Source organism: Athene cunicularia (genome assembly GCF_003259725.1).
Source record: "Athene cunicularia isolate RWA chromosome 4 unlocalized genomic scaffold, athCun1 chr4_part2, whole genome shotgun sequence".
NCBI lineage: Eukaryota > Metazoa > Chordata > Aves > Strigiformes > Strigidae > Athene > Athene cunicularia.
In genome coordinates, this window is record NW_020799099.1 from 8,093,913 (window position 1) to 8,115,671 (window position 21,759).

At 41.1% G+C, this 21,759-nt stretch overlaps 1 protein-coding gene across 2 annotated transcripts in view; it reads left to right on the forward strand.

The window, feature by feature from the left end:
* The window catches only part of CNOT6L (CCR4-NOT transcription complex subunit 6 like), a 34,191-nt gene extending 13,220 nt beyond the window's left edge, over nt 1–20,971 (forward strand). The window contains exons 2-12 of one of the 2 annotated variants that reach the window (XM_026847783.1): nt 4,198–4,319; nt 5,808–5,994; nt 6,447–6,532; nt 6,960–7,049; nt 7,872–7,940; nt 9,940–10,097; nt 11,129–11,283; nt 12,681–12,832; nt 13,983–14,207; nt 14,917–15,119; nt 15,490–20,971. In XM_026847783.1, the coding sequence (XP_026703584.1) occupies nt 4,208–4,319; nt 5,808–5,994; nt 6,447–6,532; nt 6,960–7,049; nt 7,872–7,940; nt 9,940–10,097; nt 11,129–11,283; nt 12,681–12,832; nt 13,983–14,207; nt 14,917–15,119; nt 15,490–15,702 (1,650 nt within the window). In that variant the 5' untranslated portion in view covers nt 4,198–4,207 and the 3' untranslated portion in view covers nt 15,703–20,971. Of the gene's footprint in view, nt 1–4,197; nt 4,320–5,807; nt 5,995–6,446; nt 6,533–6,959; nt 7,050–7,871; nt 7,941–9,939; nt 10,098–11,128; nt 11,284–12,680; nt 12,833–13,982; nt 14,208–14,916; nt 15,120–15,489 lie in introns of those variants that run through there. The other variant, XM_026847784.1, reaches the window with a different exon arrangement.
* Nucleotides 20,972–21,759: the final 788 nt, after the last annotated feature.

Below are 21,759 nucleotides of genomic sequence, written 5' to 3' on the forward strand. Positions count from 1 at the left end.
ATACAGCTGAGCCAGAGCTGCTTAAGTTCACCTGGGACCATACGTAGGGTTTCACTGCTATGCCAGTCATTGCTAGGTTTTTGAGGATGGACTTGTAGCCAAAGAGCACATAAGCACGACACTGTTAGGAACCCCCAGATTTTGAAGTTTGTTCAGAGTTTAAACATTTTTCATACTACTGCACTGATGTTCTCATATTCAGGTCTTCTTTAATTTACACAATATCAGGGTTATTCTATTTAAGTTTACTTGGTTAGATTTGTAGTGAGAGCAAGTTTTAGTGGCTTCAAAAGTTTTCCAAGGGAACTCTTTAGAGGAAAAGCTAGCAAGAAATTTTTCTGGTCACACTTGAAAAGCAAAGAAACTGAGCTCACATATTCTCCTCATGTCATACCTGTGTTAGCTGAATTTTAGCAAAGGCCTTGCTTTAACCTGCAGGGTGCAACTCTGCAGCAGCTCAAGCTGACCTAAATCAGTTCTACTTCAGTTCTCATGTCCCTGACTGGGTCTTCCTGCTTTTTTCCTTTTGACAGTGCTAATGCACATCCAATTTTGGGGTTAACTGACTCAGGGAAATCAGTGTAGCTCCTTGAAGACCAAACAAAAATTGGTTGCGATTTTTGGATACGAGTTTAGTTCCAGGACAAGCTGAGGGGCAGATGGGAACGATAGGAGTTGAGAACCCAGGCAGATTTATTTTTGCTTCAAAAAAATACATGTGGTGGCTTTTAAGTCTTGCTCAATGTTGCTGTTACGCAGAAGAAAAAAAAAAAAGTATTTGATTTAGGTTTGTTTTCCCTTTTCTGTAACTGTGGAAATTGCACTGATGCTTGTTTGACTCACTACTATTTCAAAATAATATTAAAGTGACTAATATCTGAAAAATGTGCGTGTCGTTTGACTCGCAGATCAGGGCTCATTTCATTGGAGGGCCTCTGACTGCTGCAAATTGCTTTAAATTGGCAGAGCACTTCTCATAACGAGCAATATTTCAAAATAATTTAATTGGGTTCCCTGCCAAGGAGGAATCCTGAAGCTTTTTGATGGTGTCACCCGGTCAGTGGTCATCTCTTGGCCTGTGGGTAGGTATGGGTGACTATGGGGTGACTCAGATGGTCTAACCACCACAGTTTTAAAGACTTTATCACCAGGCCCTGGGATATTTGTCTGATTTCTTCCCCACTGCAAGGAGCAAAGCTGCTGGGGTCTGGCAGTGAGAATGGCAAGTCCTGCTCTGGTTTCCAGCAAGGCTGCTCAGCAGCTGGAGGAGACCGCTGTCGCTTCAAGACTTTGAATCAACGTGCGTGTGACAGCAAGAACCCCTGGCTGGACTGAGCCTTCCTGAGCTGTTAGTCATCTGTGCCTGGCTTGCGATGAAACAGCAAGCTGAAATACAAATAATTTCCCACTTGCTTTTTTAGCTGGAAACGCACCTTGAGAAGCCCATAGGAAGCAACTGTGGCCAAAGCTTTTGCCAGCAGTATGCAGGGCAGGGAGGAGTTGCAGTATGCAGAAACCGAAATTTAATTCTGCCTGGGACTGATATTACTATAATATTATGCTGTAAAAAACTGGAATGCAGACACCTTGTAAGCACAGCGTGTTTCAGAGAGCCCTTATGCAAATGCTGGTGGCTGGGTATTGACAGCAAAGTTTGCAATGTCCTATCCAGATATGGTAGAAGTAACAGTTGTTTTAAGATACGACAGATTAAAAAGTAAAATGAAGACCCATACTGGGTCAGTTCAGATGTTTGATGATTAAGACAAAGATAAAAAAAAACCTCCATTCAGGCATAAACACTTAATCCTTTGTTGGTATTCTGCTTGATTTTCACCACCCAGCTTTTAGGTTTCTCCCTTCTAATCAGTAGTATGCCTTGCAGATGAAGTAAATATTGCCAGGTAGTGAAATCTCGTTTTCTATTAAAGGGTCATCGAGGTAATCCTGTGATGGTGGTGTGACAGCTTTACTTGCTGCAAAACTAGCTTGCTGCTTTTTGGCCCAGACAGGCTCACTCTGTTTATGCCGTGTCTGAAACACTAGGACTGTGGTCTTTATTTGGGTGTATAGCACGTAAAATTTATATTGAGTAGTATGCTAGATAATACACTTGGTGCTGATTGAGGCAATTAGGCTTTAATGCAAAGTGCGGTAGCGTTGCAATGTGTTTCCTTGCAGGCATTGGGACTGGGACCATGCTCTCTGCAGCTGCCAGGGACTGCAAGCTTTCCTAAAGCTTGGGTCTTGGCCCCCTGTCTCGGCAGTGATTCACAGCTCTGCTGGATGTTTCTGGTTGGTTCCAGGGGTCTAGCAAAATCCAGGAAGAGCTGTGTCGAGACTCGCTGGAATGTGGATTAGTTTCATACGCGTCTAAGGGCAAGGATGCCCGAGAAGAAAGGTGAAATAGGGCTCTTGTGGCTCTCGGCAGGGGCTGTGAGGAATCTGGTTTTGGCGCCAGGGCTGCTCCCTGCTTCTGCACATGCACTTATTTAACAATGAAGTTAAATCCAGCAAAACCCAAGCACTGGAGATTTAGCAGTCCTGAAACATAGCCTGTAACTCTAGCTGTGTTGGGAAGTATCATTCCTGAGGTTGGAGTTCTGAAACGAGGATCGAAGGATTTCAGGTCTAATTCCGTGTCCTTAGGTAATCTGTTTCATTCACTGCCCCGAACTGAATTGCTGCAGCTGAGCAGTATGAGTGCAGAATCCTCTTAACCTGTAGCCTTCCTTGCTGTATGACTTCACCTGTAAATAGAAGTTGGCTATAATTAGACATGGGGCTCGCATCTGCCTTGCACTTGCAACAGGGAGCCTTAATTCAGTGTGAATGGAATTTCCTTGGGCATTCATTAGGGAATAAAGCACCAGACTCCTAGCCAAGACCCTTTGTAGGGGACAGCTGTGACAATTCCTGCTGCTGTGCAGTGCCAGAATGCTGTTTTGACTATCTGCATCAGTTGGGAAAAACTGCAGTACTTTAAGCTCATAAAGGGCACATGATCTTTGTTTAGTTGGAGTAGCTGAAAAAAACCCTGAACTAGTTTCCTCAAATTCGTCATAGTTTTCTATCTCATCAGTTCAGCAAACCAAGCAAATTATAGTTATTTTAAAATCTTCACAGCTATTGCAGCCAGTTGTAGTAGAGATGTATATATGAGGGGAAAAGTGCATCCTGTAGACCAGCTGCTTTGGATTTGTATAAAACCAAGGTTTGTGTATTTTGTGTGTCTGGGGAGGAAAAGACTAGTGAACAGCAAATTCATCTAACCTTATGTTTTGAAACCAGACAACCCCTCTCTCCTCTCCAGTCTTTCTCAGCACAATGGTCTGGGGAGATGTGGAGAAAAACTACCCGTGTTGTCTGGAAAGTGTGTTTTTTGCACGGGACATCTGAGCTCTCTTCTGACAAGAATCTGGAAAACGAGATCGGTTGAATTTGTGTGTGCACAAGCTCACCCTTAAGACATGAGTGCATCTGATGTTAAAGTTTTGGACTGGGCTGAAGCCCTGTATGCACAAGAACAGCTAATGAGAATTTTACCTGAGCTCGTTTTATGTCTCCTAGGCCATTAGGAGTTAAAAGGTCTTGACTGATACTGAGCATGAAAAAGCACAGAACAGAAAAGCTAGATAGTTAATGGAAAAATTGAGCTAATTCCCCTTCGGACTGCAATTTCAAGTCTTGTATAAGTGCAGTGCAAAAGTGGGACTTTGTGTATTGACTTGCTGGAAAAGCAGCCTTCCCTTCAGTCGTATGGAAACTACAGGAGGGAGCAATCCATGTGCTTTCACTGTGAATAGCGAAACGCTGTCATCTTGTCTGCAGGTTCTGCACACAGCAAATAACTCAGCAGTGATGTAGGTTATGCTTTGGTCTGGGGGATAAATTAGGAAATCCAAAAGTCTGCATCAGGGCAGTACAAGGTAACGCTGCGGATGACTGCAGAAAACCAAACTTTGTAGGAAGAAATGCTCCTTTCCGTTACAGTTCCCTATTCCGCAAAGGTCTGAGCACCTGCTTTGCTCCACGCACTGGGAGCAGTTGGGCTGATGTCAGCATAATATTTATTGTACATAAACTCCAGGGCATGCGTTTTTGCCGAGTGTCACGGGGAAAGGTAATCTCCTGTTGGGCTAGAAATTAAGAAATGTTGTCAAGTGGCAGATGGTAATAGTTGTGATGGTCTTTCAGACTAACAGGGATGCCAAAGGAAAAATATGATCCTCCAGATCCTCGCAGAATTTACACCATCATGTCAGCAGAAGAGGTAGCCAACGGGAAGAAGTCACATTGGGCTGAATTAGAGATCTCGGGTGAGTTGATGTGGTTTTGAATTTTGCTTCAGCAGAATTGTTGATGCTTCAGAATCACACCAGATGCTTTCAGATAGGGGATCCTGTTGTGAAAAACAGTTTTTATGAGTTGGGGGAGGAGGATTAACTGCCTTTCCAGATTGTCTCTGAGCTTGGCTGGCTCATATTAAGCCCCAACTCACAGAATCACAGAATCATTCAGGTTGGAAAAGACCCTTGGGATCATCGAGTCCAACCATCAGCCCTACTCTACAAAGTTCTCCCCTATACCATATCCCCCAACATCTCATCTAAATTACCCTTAAACACATCCAGGGATGGTGACTCCACCACCTCCCTGGGCAGCCTATTCCACTGTCTGACCACTCTGTGAAAAAATTTTTCCTAATGTTCACTCTGAACCTCCCCTGTTGTAGTTTAAAGCCATTCCCTCCTGTTCTGTCAGTAATTACCTGTGAGAAGAGACCAGCACCAACCTCTCTACAGTGTCCTTTCAGGTAGTTGTAGAGAGTGATGAGGTCTCCCCTCAGCCTTCTCTTCCTCACACTAAACAGTCCCAGCTCCTTCAGTCACTCCTCATAGGATTTGTTCTCCAGGCCCTTCACCAGCTTCGTTGCCCTCCTCTGCACTCGCTCCAGCACCTTGATGTCTCTCTTGTATTGAGGTGCCCCAAACCGGACACAATACTCCAGGTGTGGCCTCACCAGTGCAGAGTGCAGGGGGACTATCACCTCCCTACTTCTGCTGGTCACACTATTTCTAATACAGGCCAGGATGCCATTGGCTTTCTTGGCCACCTGGGCACACTGTTGGCTTGTGTTCTGCTGCTTGTCAATTAGAACCCCCAGATCCTTTTCTTCCGGACAGCTCTCCAGCCACACTTCCCCAAGCCTGTAGCGATGCACGGGGTTGTTGTGGCCCAAGTGCAGGACCTGTCACTTGGCCTTGTTGAAGCTCATCCAATTAACATTGGCCCACCGATCCAATCTATCCAAGTTTCTCTATAGAGCCTCCCTATCTTGATGCAGATCAACACTCCTGCTTAACTTGGTGTCATCTGTGAACTTACTGATGATACACTCTATGTCCTTATCAAGATCATCAGTAAAGATGTTAAACAGAAATGGTCCCAACACTGAGCCCTGAGGAACACTACTTGTGACTGACCACCAACTGGATTTAGCTCCATTGATGACCACTCTGGGACCGTCCATCCAGCCAGTGCTTGATCAGATTGGATGCGAGTTTTTGGGTAGCACATCATCTTTCCTAGAACTGTACCCCGTCTCTATCCTTTTAACTGAAAGGATTAGATAATTATTTAAAGTCTGCTCATAGAAAAGATCTTCGTGAGTGTCACTGAGCATTCCAGTGAATTGGTAGGGTTTCCACACTGGAAATCCCATATTCTGACATCTTCCCATAATCTGCATTTGGTGGTTTGAGAGTGCAAGAATAAAGAGATGGTTCTTTGCTTTTCTTTTTTAGGTAGAGTGCGGAGTTTAAGTACGTCACTTTGGTCATTGACACACTTGACTGCTCTGCACCTCAATGACAATAATCTTACTCGCATTCCACCTGATATTGCCAAGCTTCATAATCTGGTTTACCTGGATCTGTCATCCAACAAACTCAGAAGTTTACCAGCAGAACTAGGAAACATGGTATCTCTCAGGTGAGAGAAATTATTCTAGTTAATTTTTCAAAAATCTGTATTCTGGCATTGGAACTGAGAATTTTATTTTGCTTTCCATTCTTGTATTTAAAATAATTCTGAAAAATTCAAGATTGGTGCAAAACTTCAGTTCTAATGATTACTTCTGGGTTCATTACCCTTCTTTTCTGATCTCTAAGATACATGTCTTCAAGATATGTAGTCATCTGCTCTGAAACATTCTTTGAGACTCGGTGATTGCCTGCTGTTTAAATTCTCCCTGATTTAATTCTACGTTTTGGGGGTTTTGTAGCTTTTTTTTTCCTAATGAAAGTATTTTGGTCATGCTTTGAAATGGGAGGGTTGGCATATCTTTCCATAATACAAAAAATTCAGGGTAAAAAGTGTCATCTTTGAAGATGAGTTTTCTTCTGAAGTAATATTCATCAGAAGTGTTTTTGCATTTGCTGCAGGGAATTGCTTTTAAATAACAATCTGTTACGGGTTTTGCCTTATGAACTTGGACGGCTCTTCCAGCTACAAACCCTAGGTTTGAAAGGTGAGTTCGTTCTTTACAGTTAAATTTTCCTAGGCGTACTCTTGAATTACTGATGGGACTGGGCTCAGAAGCTTTGTGTATTACTTCAACATTTTCTTGTCTATGTGAGATACTAAGCTTGTTACAAAAATGATCAGACAGTTTGGAAAATAATGCTTTTCTTTTTTAATGCTGTTAAACTTCCTTGTGAGCCTATTTCAAATCTGTAGATAGATAAATAAACCCTTTAACCTACCATATTATTGATTGAGGTCAGTCAAAGGAAGAAAGTCTATGTGTACTAGCTATTCTACAGTTCCAAGTTAAGTAACCTAAATATCTTCTGGGTCAATTTTTCTGATCTCATTATGGGAGATTTTCTTTGGTTGGAAGGCCTCAAGAAAGTCAGGAAGCTAATCACCCAGTTGTTGTTTTATGCTGTTGGCAGGCAATCCTTTATCACAAGATATTCTCAGCCTCTACCAGGATCCAGATGGAACTCGAAAGCTACTGAACTACATGCTTGACAATCTAGCAGGTGACAGTCCTACAAATCTGATTGACAGAAGTGGTTTAAAAGCATGCATTTCTGACAGTATTTGCTGCTAAAACAAGAATCTGAACCAGTGAAGGGAGAGTATTTTGTAACTCTTTGGCATTTTTGTCAAATGGTTCCAGTCATACATGCAAACACACACTTGGACACAGTGGAAAAGGTTGACGTGTGTTGTTTAAGCTTTTCCCAGGTTACTATGTACAGCCAGTTATTTCCACTGTTCTGTTTGAAATTAACAGTTAACAATTAAGTGCAAAGTCTTTCTTGCTGAAGCCATTTTGATACTGTCCACTAGAAATTATAATACCAATGCAAGCAGACTGTCAAATTTAGATCTAGGAATACCAAAGTGATTAAGAATATCCAGTACGTGACTTAAATACTGCTTTGTGGTTCTGTAACTAAGCTTCCTGTTTTGCCACTTGATGTCTACTAAGTTAAAACATTTCAGGAATGATGGCTATAGGTTGAGGTTCTTGGAGAAGGGGAGTATAGAATGTCTGAACCACTACAGGATTTAACCCTCCTACTTCAGCAGTATATTTAAGGTTCAGGAGCATTTTGCTGGTGCTTCCAGATTTGAAAGCAAGAGACAAAATTAATTGTGAATCTTACAACTGACAAATTTCCTCTTGCTGTAGCTAGCCATTTAAATGATTTTTGCCTCCTCTGGAGTGTAAAAAGACTTGGGGAGTTGGAGTTGCAAAGCACAGTGTAGAACATTGTTCAGTCATCATTTTGACTTAGAAATGGTTCTTTACCAATATAAACCCTGAATTAATCACTGTTTAAAATTTTTTTTAGTTCATCCAGAGCAGCTGCCTCCAAGGCCATGGATTACTTTAAAAGAACGAGACCAAATTCTGCCCTCAGGTAAATCTGTGGTTCTTTTCCCTGTGTTCAGAGAGTGATGCACTTCGACTTTATTTTCAGAGAAGTCTTCTGCTTTACATGCATCAGATTGAAAATAGCAATTTGTGTTAATTTGTACTAAAACTATTAACATGTGGTTGTGTTGCAAATACCATTTTTGTAATTTGGATGGGGTGCCGGTCATTTCTTTCAGGCTTTTTCATAACTGATTCCCTGATTTCACTGATGCCCAAGCAAAAGAGCTTTTTTTTTTTAAAAAAAAAAAAATTGTTTCTCAGAAATAATAACTGTAAAATAACTGTACGCAAATGCCGTGTCCACACACAGGCTGACTGAAGTGAGACTTTGAGAAGTCCCTATCTGCAAGTGAACACGTGGAGTGCCTTGTACTGAAGTTAGTTTAATGCCCTCTATTGTTGCTTTTGGTAAAGTGCAAGAGGCAGCATTTCTTCAGGCTGTCCAAATCCGCTGGCTCTTCTTACCCTGCACATCCTGAATATAGTCCTCAAAAAGCATCTGTGAGCCCGTGTAAAGAAGAAAAATGCTAATATTGCAGAAGATCAGTTTAATAACCAGCAAGAATAATGTGCCAGTCCTCTGCACATTTTCTTTTCAGAAGTGTGAAGATATCAGGTCTTCAAAACTTAACTCAGTCATGTGTTAGGCAGGCTAATGTTGCAGTTAAGATCATCTGTCACTTTTTTTATATTAAAGAACAACAAACCAGAAATAGGAAGAAATGGAAAATGCCCAAAGTCCTGTAATCCACCACAACATTAAGTTCTGCATTTCTGTTTCAAATTCCCCTATAAATCAGTATCTCAGTGGAGTTTTACTGACTTTAGTTTTATTTTTTAAATCAAACTTCCTGAGAAGAAACATAATTCAGAAGTCATTAGAAAGCACAGCGTTAGGCTGGTGATAAAAACTGTAACAAACCAGTCGGTTTTTATTAAATTGAAACAAGTGAATGGCAGAAATCTTCTTTGACTATGTGTATAAAAAACCACAGCTGTGGGGTAGCATCGCAGTAAAACCTCACTTCTTTCCCTGCAAATATCAGCAGTCTTTTCCAGTGGCATGGTGCTAAGATACTGCATTTACCTATCTTTTTGTCTTGGTGTAAAATCTAAGGGAACTAAGAAGTTTGTGTGTGAAAGAAGAGTGTTTCAAGTTGAATGATCTGATGAACTTCAGGCTGACTTACCTTTTTTTTTTTTTTTTTTTCCTTTTTTTTTTTTTTTTTTTAAATGGGACCAAATACTGGATTAGGTGCTTGTGAATTTATTACTTCATTTCTTCTTCTCTTCCCTGCCCTCATTCAGACCTCTTTCTTGTCCTTAGACTTGATAGACACAGATACAACTTGATAAAATTTAGAAATATTGTACAGGTGCTAGGAGAACTGTATGAATGTTTTGGAATGAGACTGCCTGAAACTGTAACATTCTAAAACAGCATTTCTGTCTAATGCTGTGGTATCATGACATAGTAACAGCTTCTTAAGCAGCTTGATTTTGCTTTTGCTTTACTGTACAGGTCACTTAAGCCTGAAGTTGCTTTCTCGCGGCACCCCATGCAATAAGTACTGGGTTTTGACTCCAGCACTGAAATGGCTGCTCCTTTCCCTCTCCTTACCAAAGAAAGAGACTGTTCCTAATTGTTGCCAACCCCTAGATCTCCCCCATCCCCAAAAGAAATAAAGAATTGGCTGCAAAATGGGATTGCATTGCTTCGTTATGCACGTGACACCCTCTCAATTTGGTAGTAATGCTGATTTTTTTTTTCAGGAAGAGTTTAGCCTTAAGTGGTAACTGCTGGCTCAGCAGGGCCTTTTTTACTCCTGTTCATGAAACACTCAGTGGAATAAGCCCACTAGTTTGTGTTCAGTAGGCCCTCCAGAATAGACCATGTAAGATTCAGTATTTTGGCTTGAATAAGTTCAGCATTTGTAATCCTCAGAGGTTGGTAACCTTTCCCTTTCTTTCTTTCCTTTCAGCTTCATTCACAGTTATGTGTTACAATGTGTTGTGTGATAAATATGCCACCCGGCAGCTCTATGGGTACTGCCCATCTTGGGCACTCAATTGGGAGTATAGAAAAAAGGGAATCATGGAAGAAATTGTCAACTGTGATGCAGACATCATTAGTCTTCAGGTAATTGGAAAATAACTGTATTTTTCATCAGAAACAGAAAACATTAACTTCCACCTTTAGAATGAAATCCTCTCTTGAGAACAACATATTTGCCTGCTTTTTAAGAAATTCTGGGGCTTACTCATACCAGGTGTGTGCACAGCTCCTTGCTTATGCATTGATTTGTGTTTTATGAAATCAGACAAAGTGAGATAAAATTAGCTAAACTAGTAGGTAATTTGCACTGGAAGATCTGGGTCTTTCTCCCCTCAGATAAGCATCCTAAATATTCTCCTTCTGGGTGTGTGGTGTTTACTGCAGGAGGGGAGAATGTAGAATGCTGTATCCCTAAATGCCACTGTTCCTAGTGCATTCCTGCTTGGTACAGAGGTTAAAGTCTCAAAAATACTCTCACTGACAAACAAGGGGCCTCTCATGGTCAAAGTTAAATGCCAAGTGTCATTTGTATGTGTATCCTTCTGTGTTATTAGAAGTTTATTGTTGATTAGAACACTTGAACCCTTCTGCCTTTAAACTGATCTTTCATTTTTTAAGCAAGTTCTGGTAAGCAAAAATCCCACACAAGAAGAGAGTAGTTGCCTTGGTCTGAAAACCTCAAGAGATCAACCTCTGAAATCCCAATGGAGACCAAATGTTACTACAATGAAAATGTACTGTTACCGAACAGCAAGAGACTGTTGTGCAAAAGAGCTCTCCAGATTAAATATTGATTGCTGCTGGGTATCTGTTGGCCTCTCAGTTTTAACCTAGGAGGTTAGCCACATTCAGATGTCAAAAATATCGGGTGTAATCTATTGGTGTTCAAAATACACCTGTCACTTTCCCTTTTGGGGGGATTCCAGGATATCCAGGAATGCAAATCTGTTTCCAACAGGCCATTAATCTTGGAAGCGACATGATCTGTTCAAACAGAAGCTTTTCACTTTGGTGAGAGCTGCTGACTACAATCCAAGACAGGCCCAAGTTGGCATACAGCAATAAGAAAGGTTTACTTGACTTTGTTAGTGTAAGGTATTTGTGTTCAATTCCAGGAAGTGGAAACAGAGCAATACTTCACCCTTTTTCTGCCAGCCTTGAAAGAACGAGGATATGATGGATTCTTTTCTCCAAAGTCACGTGCCAAAATCATGTCTGAGCAGGAGAAAAAGCATGTGGATGGCTGTGCAATATTCTTCAAAACTGAAAAGTAAGGGGCAGAAGCAACTTTCTAAAAATACATTAAAACCACCTTGATTTAGGTCTGAAAGCTTTCCTCTCTCAGGGTGCGTGGTAACCAAAGTACTGTGCTATAAAGCAAAAGATAAAGTTCACTGCAAAGAATGATCCTCCCTTCCCTTTTGCTGCTCTATTTGCAACAGAGTCCGTCCATTCCTTTCAGACTATGAAGAAAGGTGTCTTCAGAAACATGGAAGTTGCAGGAGAGCTAGTATGAGTAAAAACTTAGGTGATTTGTGTGTGCATTTTCTGGCAGATCTAATGAATAACTTACCTTCTCTACAAACTTTTGCCTTGCTTGACAGAAGTTTTACTCCTCTAAGATTAAAGAGCTATTAACTGCTGGCTTAATATTCAGGTATTAAAAGATGTATTGCTGCCAGAGGATCACAAAATATTATCTGTTTCTATGAATCAAAACATTACATTATTGAATGCTTGATCCAAACAGTTCTGCTACACTAGAAGTATCAAACTATTGGGAAGGGAGGAGAGGTGCTGGCTTTCGCACTTCTCATCTGTGTAAACTGCTCACAGGTTGTACCACTCCGAGTATTCTTCGGAACAGTTTTCAGAAATCAGAGTGGACGTTTCACAAAGCCTTAGCTCCCTTTCAGATTTTTCACTGCTTCCAGAAACAAAAATATGTCTTTCATATCATGTATAAAAACAACTGGACTGGTTTTAAATAGAGGAAGTCTGGGAAAACAAGAAACTGATGGTTTTCAAACCTTGAAACTAACAAGGGTATATAGAGAGCTGGTTATTATGCTGTGGCTCTCACAGGTGAAAATAGGAGACTAATAATACTTCTACATTTTCTGAGAGCACAAAACAAAAAAACGCCTTTCAATAGGTAGCCTTGTCCTTAAGCAAGATGTTTTTGGCCATCCTAAGGCTGGAAAGGAATGAAAAACCAATTTCACAAAACTAATGGTGGTAGCTAGTGGTTTGAAATAAATTGTTTTTAATAATACATATGCCCCAAGTAAAAGGCAAGCCTTTAATTACCGTCTCATCTTAGTTTTTTGCCCAGAACACTCCTGAGGAGGTGTGATAACCTCTGAGTGTTGCTCTGAATAGTCCTCTCAGAGTGCTGTGTTGAACAAGTAAACATTTCCTCAACCCCACATGTCTTGTCTCCCCTGAGAGTATCTCACTTGCCAGACTGAGAGCTCTATCCTAACTGGGGGAGTATTTCTTAGAACTGTTTTTACTTTTATAAAACAAGAGGACAAAAGAAACATGCCTGACCCTGTCCTTCAAGCTCTGTCCTTGGACATGGTAGACTGGAGTGGAGATAAAAACTATGTCTTTTCATGTAGCTCTTTGTCACGTGTTCACACGCGATTCTCTTTGTTTAATCAGATTTACGCTGGTGCAGAAGCATACAGTGGAGTTCAACCAGGTAGCAATGGCTAACTCTGAAGGTTCCGAAGCTATGTTAAACAGAGTGATGACGAAGGACAACATCGGAGTTGCTGTGGTGTTAGAGGTGCACAAAGAATTATTTGGAGCAAGTGAGTATGACTGTGGTTCTCTCATTGATTATTCAGTTCCACGCAAAGGCATGAGTTATTCCTAGTTAATACGGCTCTCTAGAATATTATTGCCATTGGTGGTGGTAAACGAATGCTCACAGATGAGCAAAATGCTGTTCACTGTGCTAATTTGAGAAATGATAGCCCAGTGGTGGCTGAGACAGGACACAGATGACATGATTTACTGGTCTGGTTGTACTTGCAGCCAGATGCCCAACATTTAGCTTTCTCCTTTCAAGACTTTGTCCCTGCTTACTTAACTCTGTTAAATTCTACTTGAAAAATGAAGCTTTTCCAAGGTCAGTATGTTTACATGCATATGCTCTTACCAATGGTTGTCGGTAATGTTCAACTTCTATTTTCAACTCTCTTTTTTTTCCCCTTGATTGAATCCTTCCATCCTCCCCCAGTGATTATATGGCAGTGCTAATGTACTGATGTGGAAGAATGAGATTATCAGGTATCTTTTCATGCCACTTGATTGACTGACTGTCACATTTTCATTAAGTTTGATCAGATGCAGTAGACAATTTCAACATACTTAAAATTGCCACCGTGCTCTGTCTGCGTGTCTGGTTTTTCGATTGCTTGTTGCCAGTGTACCCTTCAAAGGAGCAAAATGTCTAAACTGCAGAAGTAGAAGGAGCTGCCTGTGACTTTATGTTTTTCAGATAAATACTAAAGGCAGCTACAGCATTTTGCGGCAGCCAGGTTCATACTGTATTCATTTCAGCAGGTTCAAGTTTTTCCCAAGGGAACAATTGGCTGTACCATGGCAGCTAAGAGTCAGGAAACTCCCTTGCGCCTTAAATACTGAACAGTGGTGCACAGTCAAGTGATGACCACTTGAGCAGTAGAGAAGGAAAACAATTGTAGTGGTATCAGATTATGCTGGCTATTTCTTTCCTATACTGGAGAGATTTAGTCACATAATATTATGTAAATACTGCTGATTTAGAAAGGAGTAGTGGTTCAGGTAATGCCTTTTTTCCAGCAACAAAAGTACATCCATCTGCTGGTGTGTCTGACTTGGAGTCCTTAGTAGCTAGACTCTGTATGTTAACAGGTGTGAATCTGCTATGTTCACACAGTCAGCCTTTCGCTGACACAAATGCATTTGTTTATCCAGGTATGAAATCGCTTCATGTGGACAAACAGCTGCTTATTGTGGCCAATGCCCACATGCACTGGGACCCCGAATACTCAGATGTGAAACTCATTCAGACTATGATGTTTGTCTCGGAACTGAAAAATATCCTTGAGAAAGCCTCAAGCAGGCCTGGTAGCCCAACAGCAGATCCTAACTCTATCCCTCTGGTGCTGTGTGCGGATCTCAACTCATTGCCTGATTCAGGTAAGACTGGTTTTGGCTTTTCAACTTACCTTTTTAAAACGTTTGAATCCTCTTTTTGGATCCTCTGAGGGCAATGGGACAGTTTGCACTTCACTGGGTAGGTACAGGTGAAAGCTTTCTTAGTAACGGCTGTCTTGCAAAATCTGGCTGAAGAGAATGCAAGGCCTCCAGTTGAGTAAACTGCTTTTCGGGATCCTGTATGCTCCAGGAAAGTTAGCTGTGCTTACAAAGATGTAGAAAAGCACAAACAGATCTTAAATAAATCATTGAATAAATACCCATGCCTCGATCAGCAATAATAAGTAGGAAAGATGTGAATTCGTGATGGGACATGAAAACTTGCTAAGGAGATGTGTTTGCTTAGTAATTGTGATGTTCGAGACTGTAATATCAGGTATATGTACAAAAGCTGCCTCTTTAGCACCCTGTCACGTGCGTACTACAGTACATATACTATGGGTTTACTGTAATCCTCAAAAAATGGTGTCAAAACCCCTGGAGACCCTCAGTTCCCTGGCCGCGTGTCAGAAAGGTGTGTACAGCTCAGACACGGACAAGACAGCTGCTGTGTAGATTTGCCCTTAGATGGAAAGCTCTTCTCTGATCTCATGGTGTGTCCTGTTGATGTTTTGGTTTTTTACTCCAAGGCCAACATTCCCTGAATTTTGTATTTTAAAGCAACTCCCTGAATCCTTTCCTTTGCAAACAGGTGTAGTGGAATATTTAAGCAATGGCATAGTAGCTGACAACCACAAGGACTTCAAGGAGTTGCGTTATAACGAGTGTCTCATGAACTTCAGTGGCAATGGAAAAAACGGGGCTTCTGAAGGAAGAATTACACATGGCTTCCAACTCAAGAGCGCCTACGAAAACAACTTGATGCCTTACACCAATTACACTTTTGATTTCAAAGTAAGCAGCGATTTTTCTGAAATGGCAGACATTGACCTGGTCTCCCCAGGATGCTGTCTTAATTTTCTGACCATTGGCTGTCTTTCCCTCTGTTCCTGTAAGTGCTTCATCACTGGTTCCTACACTCGCTGGACACTTTTCCTACCGTGCACAAATCCTTGATTTGCTGGCATTTTTAAGCTTCCGACCTGGTTCTGGCCAGTGACATAATGAGAACTGATGCAGCGCTTTGAACGCAGAACGCCGCGTGCGTTTCTTACCCTAATTTCAGTGCTGTGCCTCTTCCCGTGAATTGCAGCCAGAAGCCAGTCGAGTTCAGGTTGCCAGAAGCAAGATCTGTTCTCACTGTCGTGTTTCTCTTTCTCCCTAGGGTGTGATTGACTACATTTTCTATTCCAACACTCATATGAACGTGCTTGGTGTCCTGGGGCCTTTGGACCCTCAGTGGCTGGTTGACAACAACATCACTGGGTGTCCACACCCTCACATCCCTTCAGACCACTTCTCACTGTTAACACAACTAGAACTCCATCCTCCGCTCCTGCCTCTTGTCAACGGTGTGCATTTGCCTAACAGGAGGTAGTGGAGCTCTGCCCCTTTGAGGGCAAGGACCTGTTGTTATGGACCTGTACAGTTGTAAATCAAAGTATATAGGAGTGAAGTATGGCCAACCTTAAGCTGCTTCTTCAAGCTCCTTTCCTTATGTGTTTGATATGAGATTTTGCACATTTTGGTGCATATTGGTATCATTTGGCACTAGGGCTGGAACCAAAGTATTATTCCCTTTCCAAGTTTTTAATTTAATAACTTTTTTTTAAACTGGCAAGCTTTTTCTTTTCAGTAGGAAGCTGCACTTATAAATGGACAAATGAGATTAAAAACTTGCTTGTTAACATATTTTGAGATAATGCTTTTTTCCAGAACATGGTGAAATGAGCCAACCTTTTAGGAGAAAGAAAAACAAAAATAGGAATGCTTGTTTTGTAGGAAGAATATTAGAAATACTGTTTGTTTGAACCCAAAATGTAGACTGAACTCTGCATCGGAAATAAATTTTGCACATCAGCGAAGCACTTAATACCTGACTATAAATGATTAGCAGTGTGGCCCTGCCCCTCAGCTAACTAATATTAGAAAACCAAAGATGGCTTAATATCTGTGATAAAATATGAGGTCTAAATTCTCCTGATGTAATTTCATTGACAACAAAATTTCCAGCGAAACTGCGTCTCATGAGACTTTGCAGGTGAGCATTTAATGCTGTATGTAGATCGCTTGCTTGGCAGACGCCATGGTGACTTTTTTTTTTGGAGCTCTGAAGAACTGAGCCCTTTCTGAGTGAGATTCACAGGGATCCAAAGGACCTCTGTGAAACAGAGCTGCCTCTTTGCTTCAGCAAGCCAGGGTGACACGCTATTCAGCAGCACAGTTTGGGAGCAAGACTTAGATATGATAAGAAATTGCACTTGAAGCAAGCCATTGCAAGCATTTGGGTTCTGGGTGAATAAAGAAGTTGCAAATCCTTTTCTGAAGTTTGGTTGCAAAGATGGGAAATTTGGGATTAACTGCTTAAACGTAGGGTACAGGAAAAAGCTGCTGGAAATGACCTTACTTCTGTCTCCAAAGGGCACGTGGAGTAGCTGTTGGCATGCTTTTTTCTTTGAGGGAGCAAGCGGTAGCTATAGTCATTCCTTGGATTATTTTTCCTGACCCTAGTTGCCAAATAGCCATCACACTTTTTTAATAATCTTTTCTGTTGTTGGTCAGGGTTGAATTAAAAAGCTGCTGGTTCATTCCCAACTGTTAATGCTCTTTGGATGTGTTGGAAATCCTTTTTTTTTTTTTCCTTTTTATGCTCTAGGTGGCCAGTTCAAAACCTTGTGCCTCAAGAGGCATTAAACATAATGCAATTTTCTGAAAAATTGGTTGGCTGCTTAATGTTTTAAGAAAAAAAATGGCACAGTGATAGGAAAAGGTTGTGTCTGTGTTTTTAAGTTTTTCTTTATTCTGCTTTTTTGCTGCTATAAGATTTTCTTGAATTTATATTTTAAACTTTTCATGCACTTTACTGTTTCTAGTCTCAAAATGTGATATTTTTAATAAATGAAAAAATTTTCCATTATGTGAATGAAATTTTTAAACAGATTGATAGCCTATATTTATGTCTCATTCGTATACTTAAAATTAAGTCAAATTTAAATTGTGAAATTAGTTTTAAATACTAAGGAGCCATCTTCTGTCTTGCAAAACTGCTAAGTCAGGCTGTTCCTCCACTCTTTAATTAAATATTTCCTTTGTCGTTTTATACATAGGAAATTATCCATAGGGGAAAAAAATTCAATTGGACCTAGAGTAGAAACTATTCCCTGACTGTTGTTGGGGGCCGGGGAGGGGGTGGTGTGGGACAGAACGCAAAAATCGATTCAATGAAACGACAACTCCCTTTTAAAAGAAGTGCCTAAAAAATGGAGGCGTCATTTATTGTCGACTATAAATTGGAAGTGCTTGTAGCTGGGTGAAATTCCTGTACAGCAATTGCTTTGTGCAGCACCAAAAAGAAGCCCTTTCTAAAGATGGATTTTCCTCTAGGTGCAGGTATCTCTTTTTTAATATACCTCAGCATTCGCCACCTAGCTATTGCAGATAAATTGCAGAAGCGATTTGAGAGTATAGTACTGGAAAGTAGAATAGCATGAAAAACTTAATTTTGTGGACATTACCTTTCTGTAATCAGCTACTGTATCTTTTTTGGAGGGGAGGGTGCTCTGCTCTGGAGGTGTGCACTAACTAACCCTTCTCCTCCTTTTCCTACACGCATGTTAACTAGCAACGTGAGCAGTATTTCCTACCATACTTCACTCCCAATATTTTTTGAGATGTTTGTATAAAATGGAATTTAAAATTCACCTATGATTGTATATGAACTGCAGAGGAGCCCGTTTATTAATAAAAATAAAAACCAACAACAATGTTTTGTAATATTGGGGTGGGAGAGGATGGGGGTGAAAAACAAAACCCTGACAAACATTGTAAACTGCTTAAGTTTAACTTTCCTTTCGTTTCTAATTGATTGAAGTGTTCTGTTGCAGGAAGGTGTTTAATTGGATTTTCTCTGCTGCGAAATGCACTTCTGAACGTCCATTACGCTGTGCGATTTTTAAAAAAAGTTATTTTAACAGATGTTGCACAAAACCTCTGGATTTTTTTTTTTAAAAAAGCATCTTGTTTATGTTTCTGTCAATGCACATAACTGGGGACACGTTTACCTGCCTTTCATGTGTCTGGTGCCCTCCCTGTTTTCCTTCTGGTTCTTTTTCCTTCCCATCAGGAGCAGTAAGGGGATTGCGCTTTTTTCCCAGCTGAGCAGAAATGCTGGTCTCTGTAGTGATTTTCTGCTCTCGGAAAAGAGGGAGCAGGGAGCAGTCAGCCGCCAGCCTCGTGCGAGGGACGAGATCCCTTTCGATAAACATATGCATCATCCAGATGGCAATGCTAATTTTCTTTTGACCCAGATGGAAGCTGATGGTAGAGTGTTTTCTAGGGGAGAGGGAGTAATATGAAGCAAAATATCCCTAACTCGAAGCAGAGGTGGATGGGAAACCACCAGTTATCTCCATTACTGAACCTCGGTTCCCAGCACGTCGCAGTGCCCTCGCGGCTGACGCCTGGAAAAAAGCTCTAAGCCCGTTACTGCTCCTCACTGTCTTGGTTTGCTTTCAAAAATATGGTGCCTGGTGTCAACTTCTAAGCAAAAGCACTGCCTAAAGCAAGCAGAGAAAAAAAATCCAACACCCTTCTACAAGCAACTTTTTAAAATTCAATATGGTAAATCTGTTAGATACGGGGTTTTGTGTGTGTGTGTGTATATATATATAAAAAAAAGAGAGAATTTTGTACAATGTAGCTGAATATTTTTGTTTCCTTATTTCGATGTAAGGAGCGTGAATATTTGTGTACCACACGCTGAAGTCAGGTATGGCATAATGGGGTCCGAGACCAGCTTTCCTTCCCATTTGCCTTGTTAAAAGCTTTTGTCATCCCTTTCTAACATTCGTTGAGAAAATACTTAATTTTATCAGTAAGTTTTCTCTGTCTGTTGGAAGCCACTCCTGTTTAGTCTGCAGAAGCATTCAGAAAAGGTCTTGTTAGTCCCAGGTCCTCGCTGTTCTGTGTTTTATAGACTAGAAATACAGAATCTTTGACTCTGAAGCTCTTCGGAAGCACTTGCCACTGACCTAGCAAACACAGCTTTCAAAACTGTTCCATGATGTTCAACATTTGGGTAATGCTGCAGATGGCTAATGGTCTCCCACCTTGCTGGCTTTACTGTAGAGACTCCTAAATCCATGTTCAAGCTCCTGAGGCCCACTTTACAAAGGTGCTGAGCATCTGCAGCTCCCACTTAATCCTGAATTCTGGGCTTTTGGAGACTGGCTTTCCACACCCAGCTTGTAAGACATCGGGTCCAAATTGCATGAGAGAATTTGAGACCTCAAAGGTTCATATCACTTTTTTCTCTGGGGTTGGTTTTGGTCAGGTAGCGAGAGGGAAGCTGAAGAGGCTTGTTGAAATTCAGAGGTTTTTTGTTAGAAGACAGTGTTGGGAAACACTTTAAGGATTCCTAGACCAGGAGTGCAGTATTCATGCCTTCTTGGAAGGGAGCAAGAGCCAGAAGTGGCTGCTGGTCCTTACTATCTGTAGACCAAGTTTAAACTCAGCAACACAGCAGCAGTTACTTCATTTCCATGACGCATTTGCAGCTTCTAGCATCAAAACCTTCCTTTGGCATGAAACTTGGCATAGCAGGGGGGAGTGAAAGATCTTTTAGTCCCATCCAAGCCAAATCAATAGCCTGCACTAGAAACATCACACAAATGTGATACGCACCCTCGTACTGGTTTAAAAGACAGTTTAATTGCAAATAGCAATTGTCCTCTACCCAGCGACCTCAGCTTTGTACATAATTACAATTCCTCTGTTCCTAGCTGCTGCACAGATATTTTTCTTGTAATGGTAATGAAGATCTAAGGCCCAATTTAAACCTAAGGAGGGATGTCTCTCCCCGCTGTATGGGGAGATGACTGATCTAAGCACATCCTTATCTGGCACGCTGGTATACTAGGCGGCAGCAGGAGATGGTTCAGCTAAAATTGGGCTGTCAGTATAAAAAAAGAGCAGCAGGTCAGTGTCCTGCTTGGTCACCACTGAGGTCTGATGTTCTCCTGGGTTGATCTTCCAACCAAAACTGCCTGGTAGGAAGCGAAGCAGCATACAAGATTCACTGAAGTTCATTTCGGCTTCAGAATTGGTATGGTTTTGGCACTAAGCACACGCATTGAAAAACCTTGCATGCCTGATTTTGCATTTTCCAGAAGGAGATTAAGTGCTTGGTCTTGGAGAGGTTTTACCCAGGGGGGCAGAGGACCTGATTTGTTAGAGACTGGAAAAGAAATGAGCCCTAAATGCAGAAACGTTATTTTTTCTGATAGATGCTACTATTAGCTGAGTGTGTCTATCTCATACTGAGGAAAAGCATCTTGTAATATGCAGCTCATCTGTTTTCTCTAAGATTACAGAAGTACAGTCATGTACCCTCCCTTTCTGCCACTTCAGTGTTCAAAGGTGATGCAAACCCCAGGAGAACCTGGTGGAAACCATCATTTCTGAAGTCTCTATGCCAAGCATCACCAAGAACTCACTTTAAGATTAAAAACTATTTTAAAAGGAGATTGATTATAAGGCTCTAGATCCAGGCACAACTGTAAATGATACACTATCTTCTCCTGTGACCACTCTTTGCACTGACACCGACCACGGATATGCTTTTCCTCCAGGAAATGAGAGCAGGGACAGAAAACAGTGGATGAGGCAGGCACATGGCATGATCAGAAAATGAACATTAACACCTTTAAAGAACACCTTCATCCTAAGAAAAATTATTTGACTATGAAAGGTATTAAGAGATGCTAAAGTTTGATCGTTTGGCTATGTTTAAGGATGACAGACTTCAGGAGTATAGTTTCTTGGAGTATATCTGAAAATAAGTGTGAAGATAGAGAAATGCTCGGATGCTCTGATACTTCAGGGTGTTTTCAAGAGCATTGGTGGCAAAGCATGCCAAGTGATATGACTCTCTCTCTCCCCCCCCCCATCCCCAGTTGTATGGTATGTTTAGCCTGCAAAATCACTCACCATTTGAGTGGTGAAGGTTAGAGTGATCCTGGTACTTGGTCTTGTCCTCTTTGTTAAACAGTTCCTACAATTCAGGCATTTACCGAGCTTGCATTTGTCTGTATTTGTATTTGTTCTGAAGCAAAAAAAAAAAACACAACCAACAAAAACAAAACAACAAACAAACAAACAACTCATGGTGGCTTTCTTTACAAGTGACGTGTTACATGACTTTGGCTTTGTTTTTCCATTTTTAATTACTGCATCGTGTGTTTGCTTTCTGAGCAATTAAAAGTGTTTGTGTGCACCATGTTAGCTAAATATACCCTTAATTCATAAACTCAGACTGAACTGGAGCAGCGGTGATGGGAGCCCAGGCTTCCCCTTCCGTCCTGTTTCACAGTGGTTATTTTGGGAGGTGGGGGTTTTTTTAATTGGATTTCTTTCTTGTGTGTTGTCTTTGCAACCA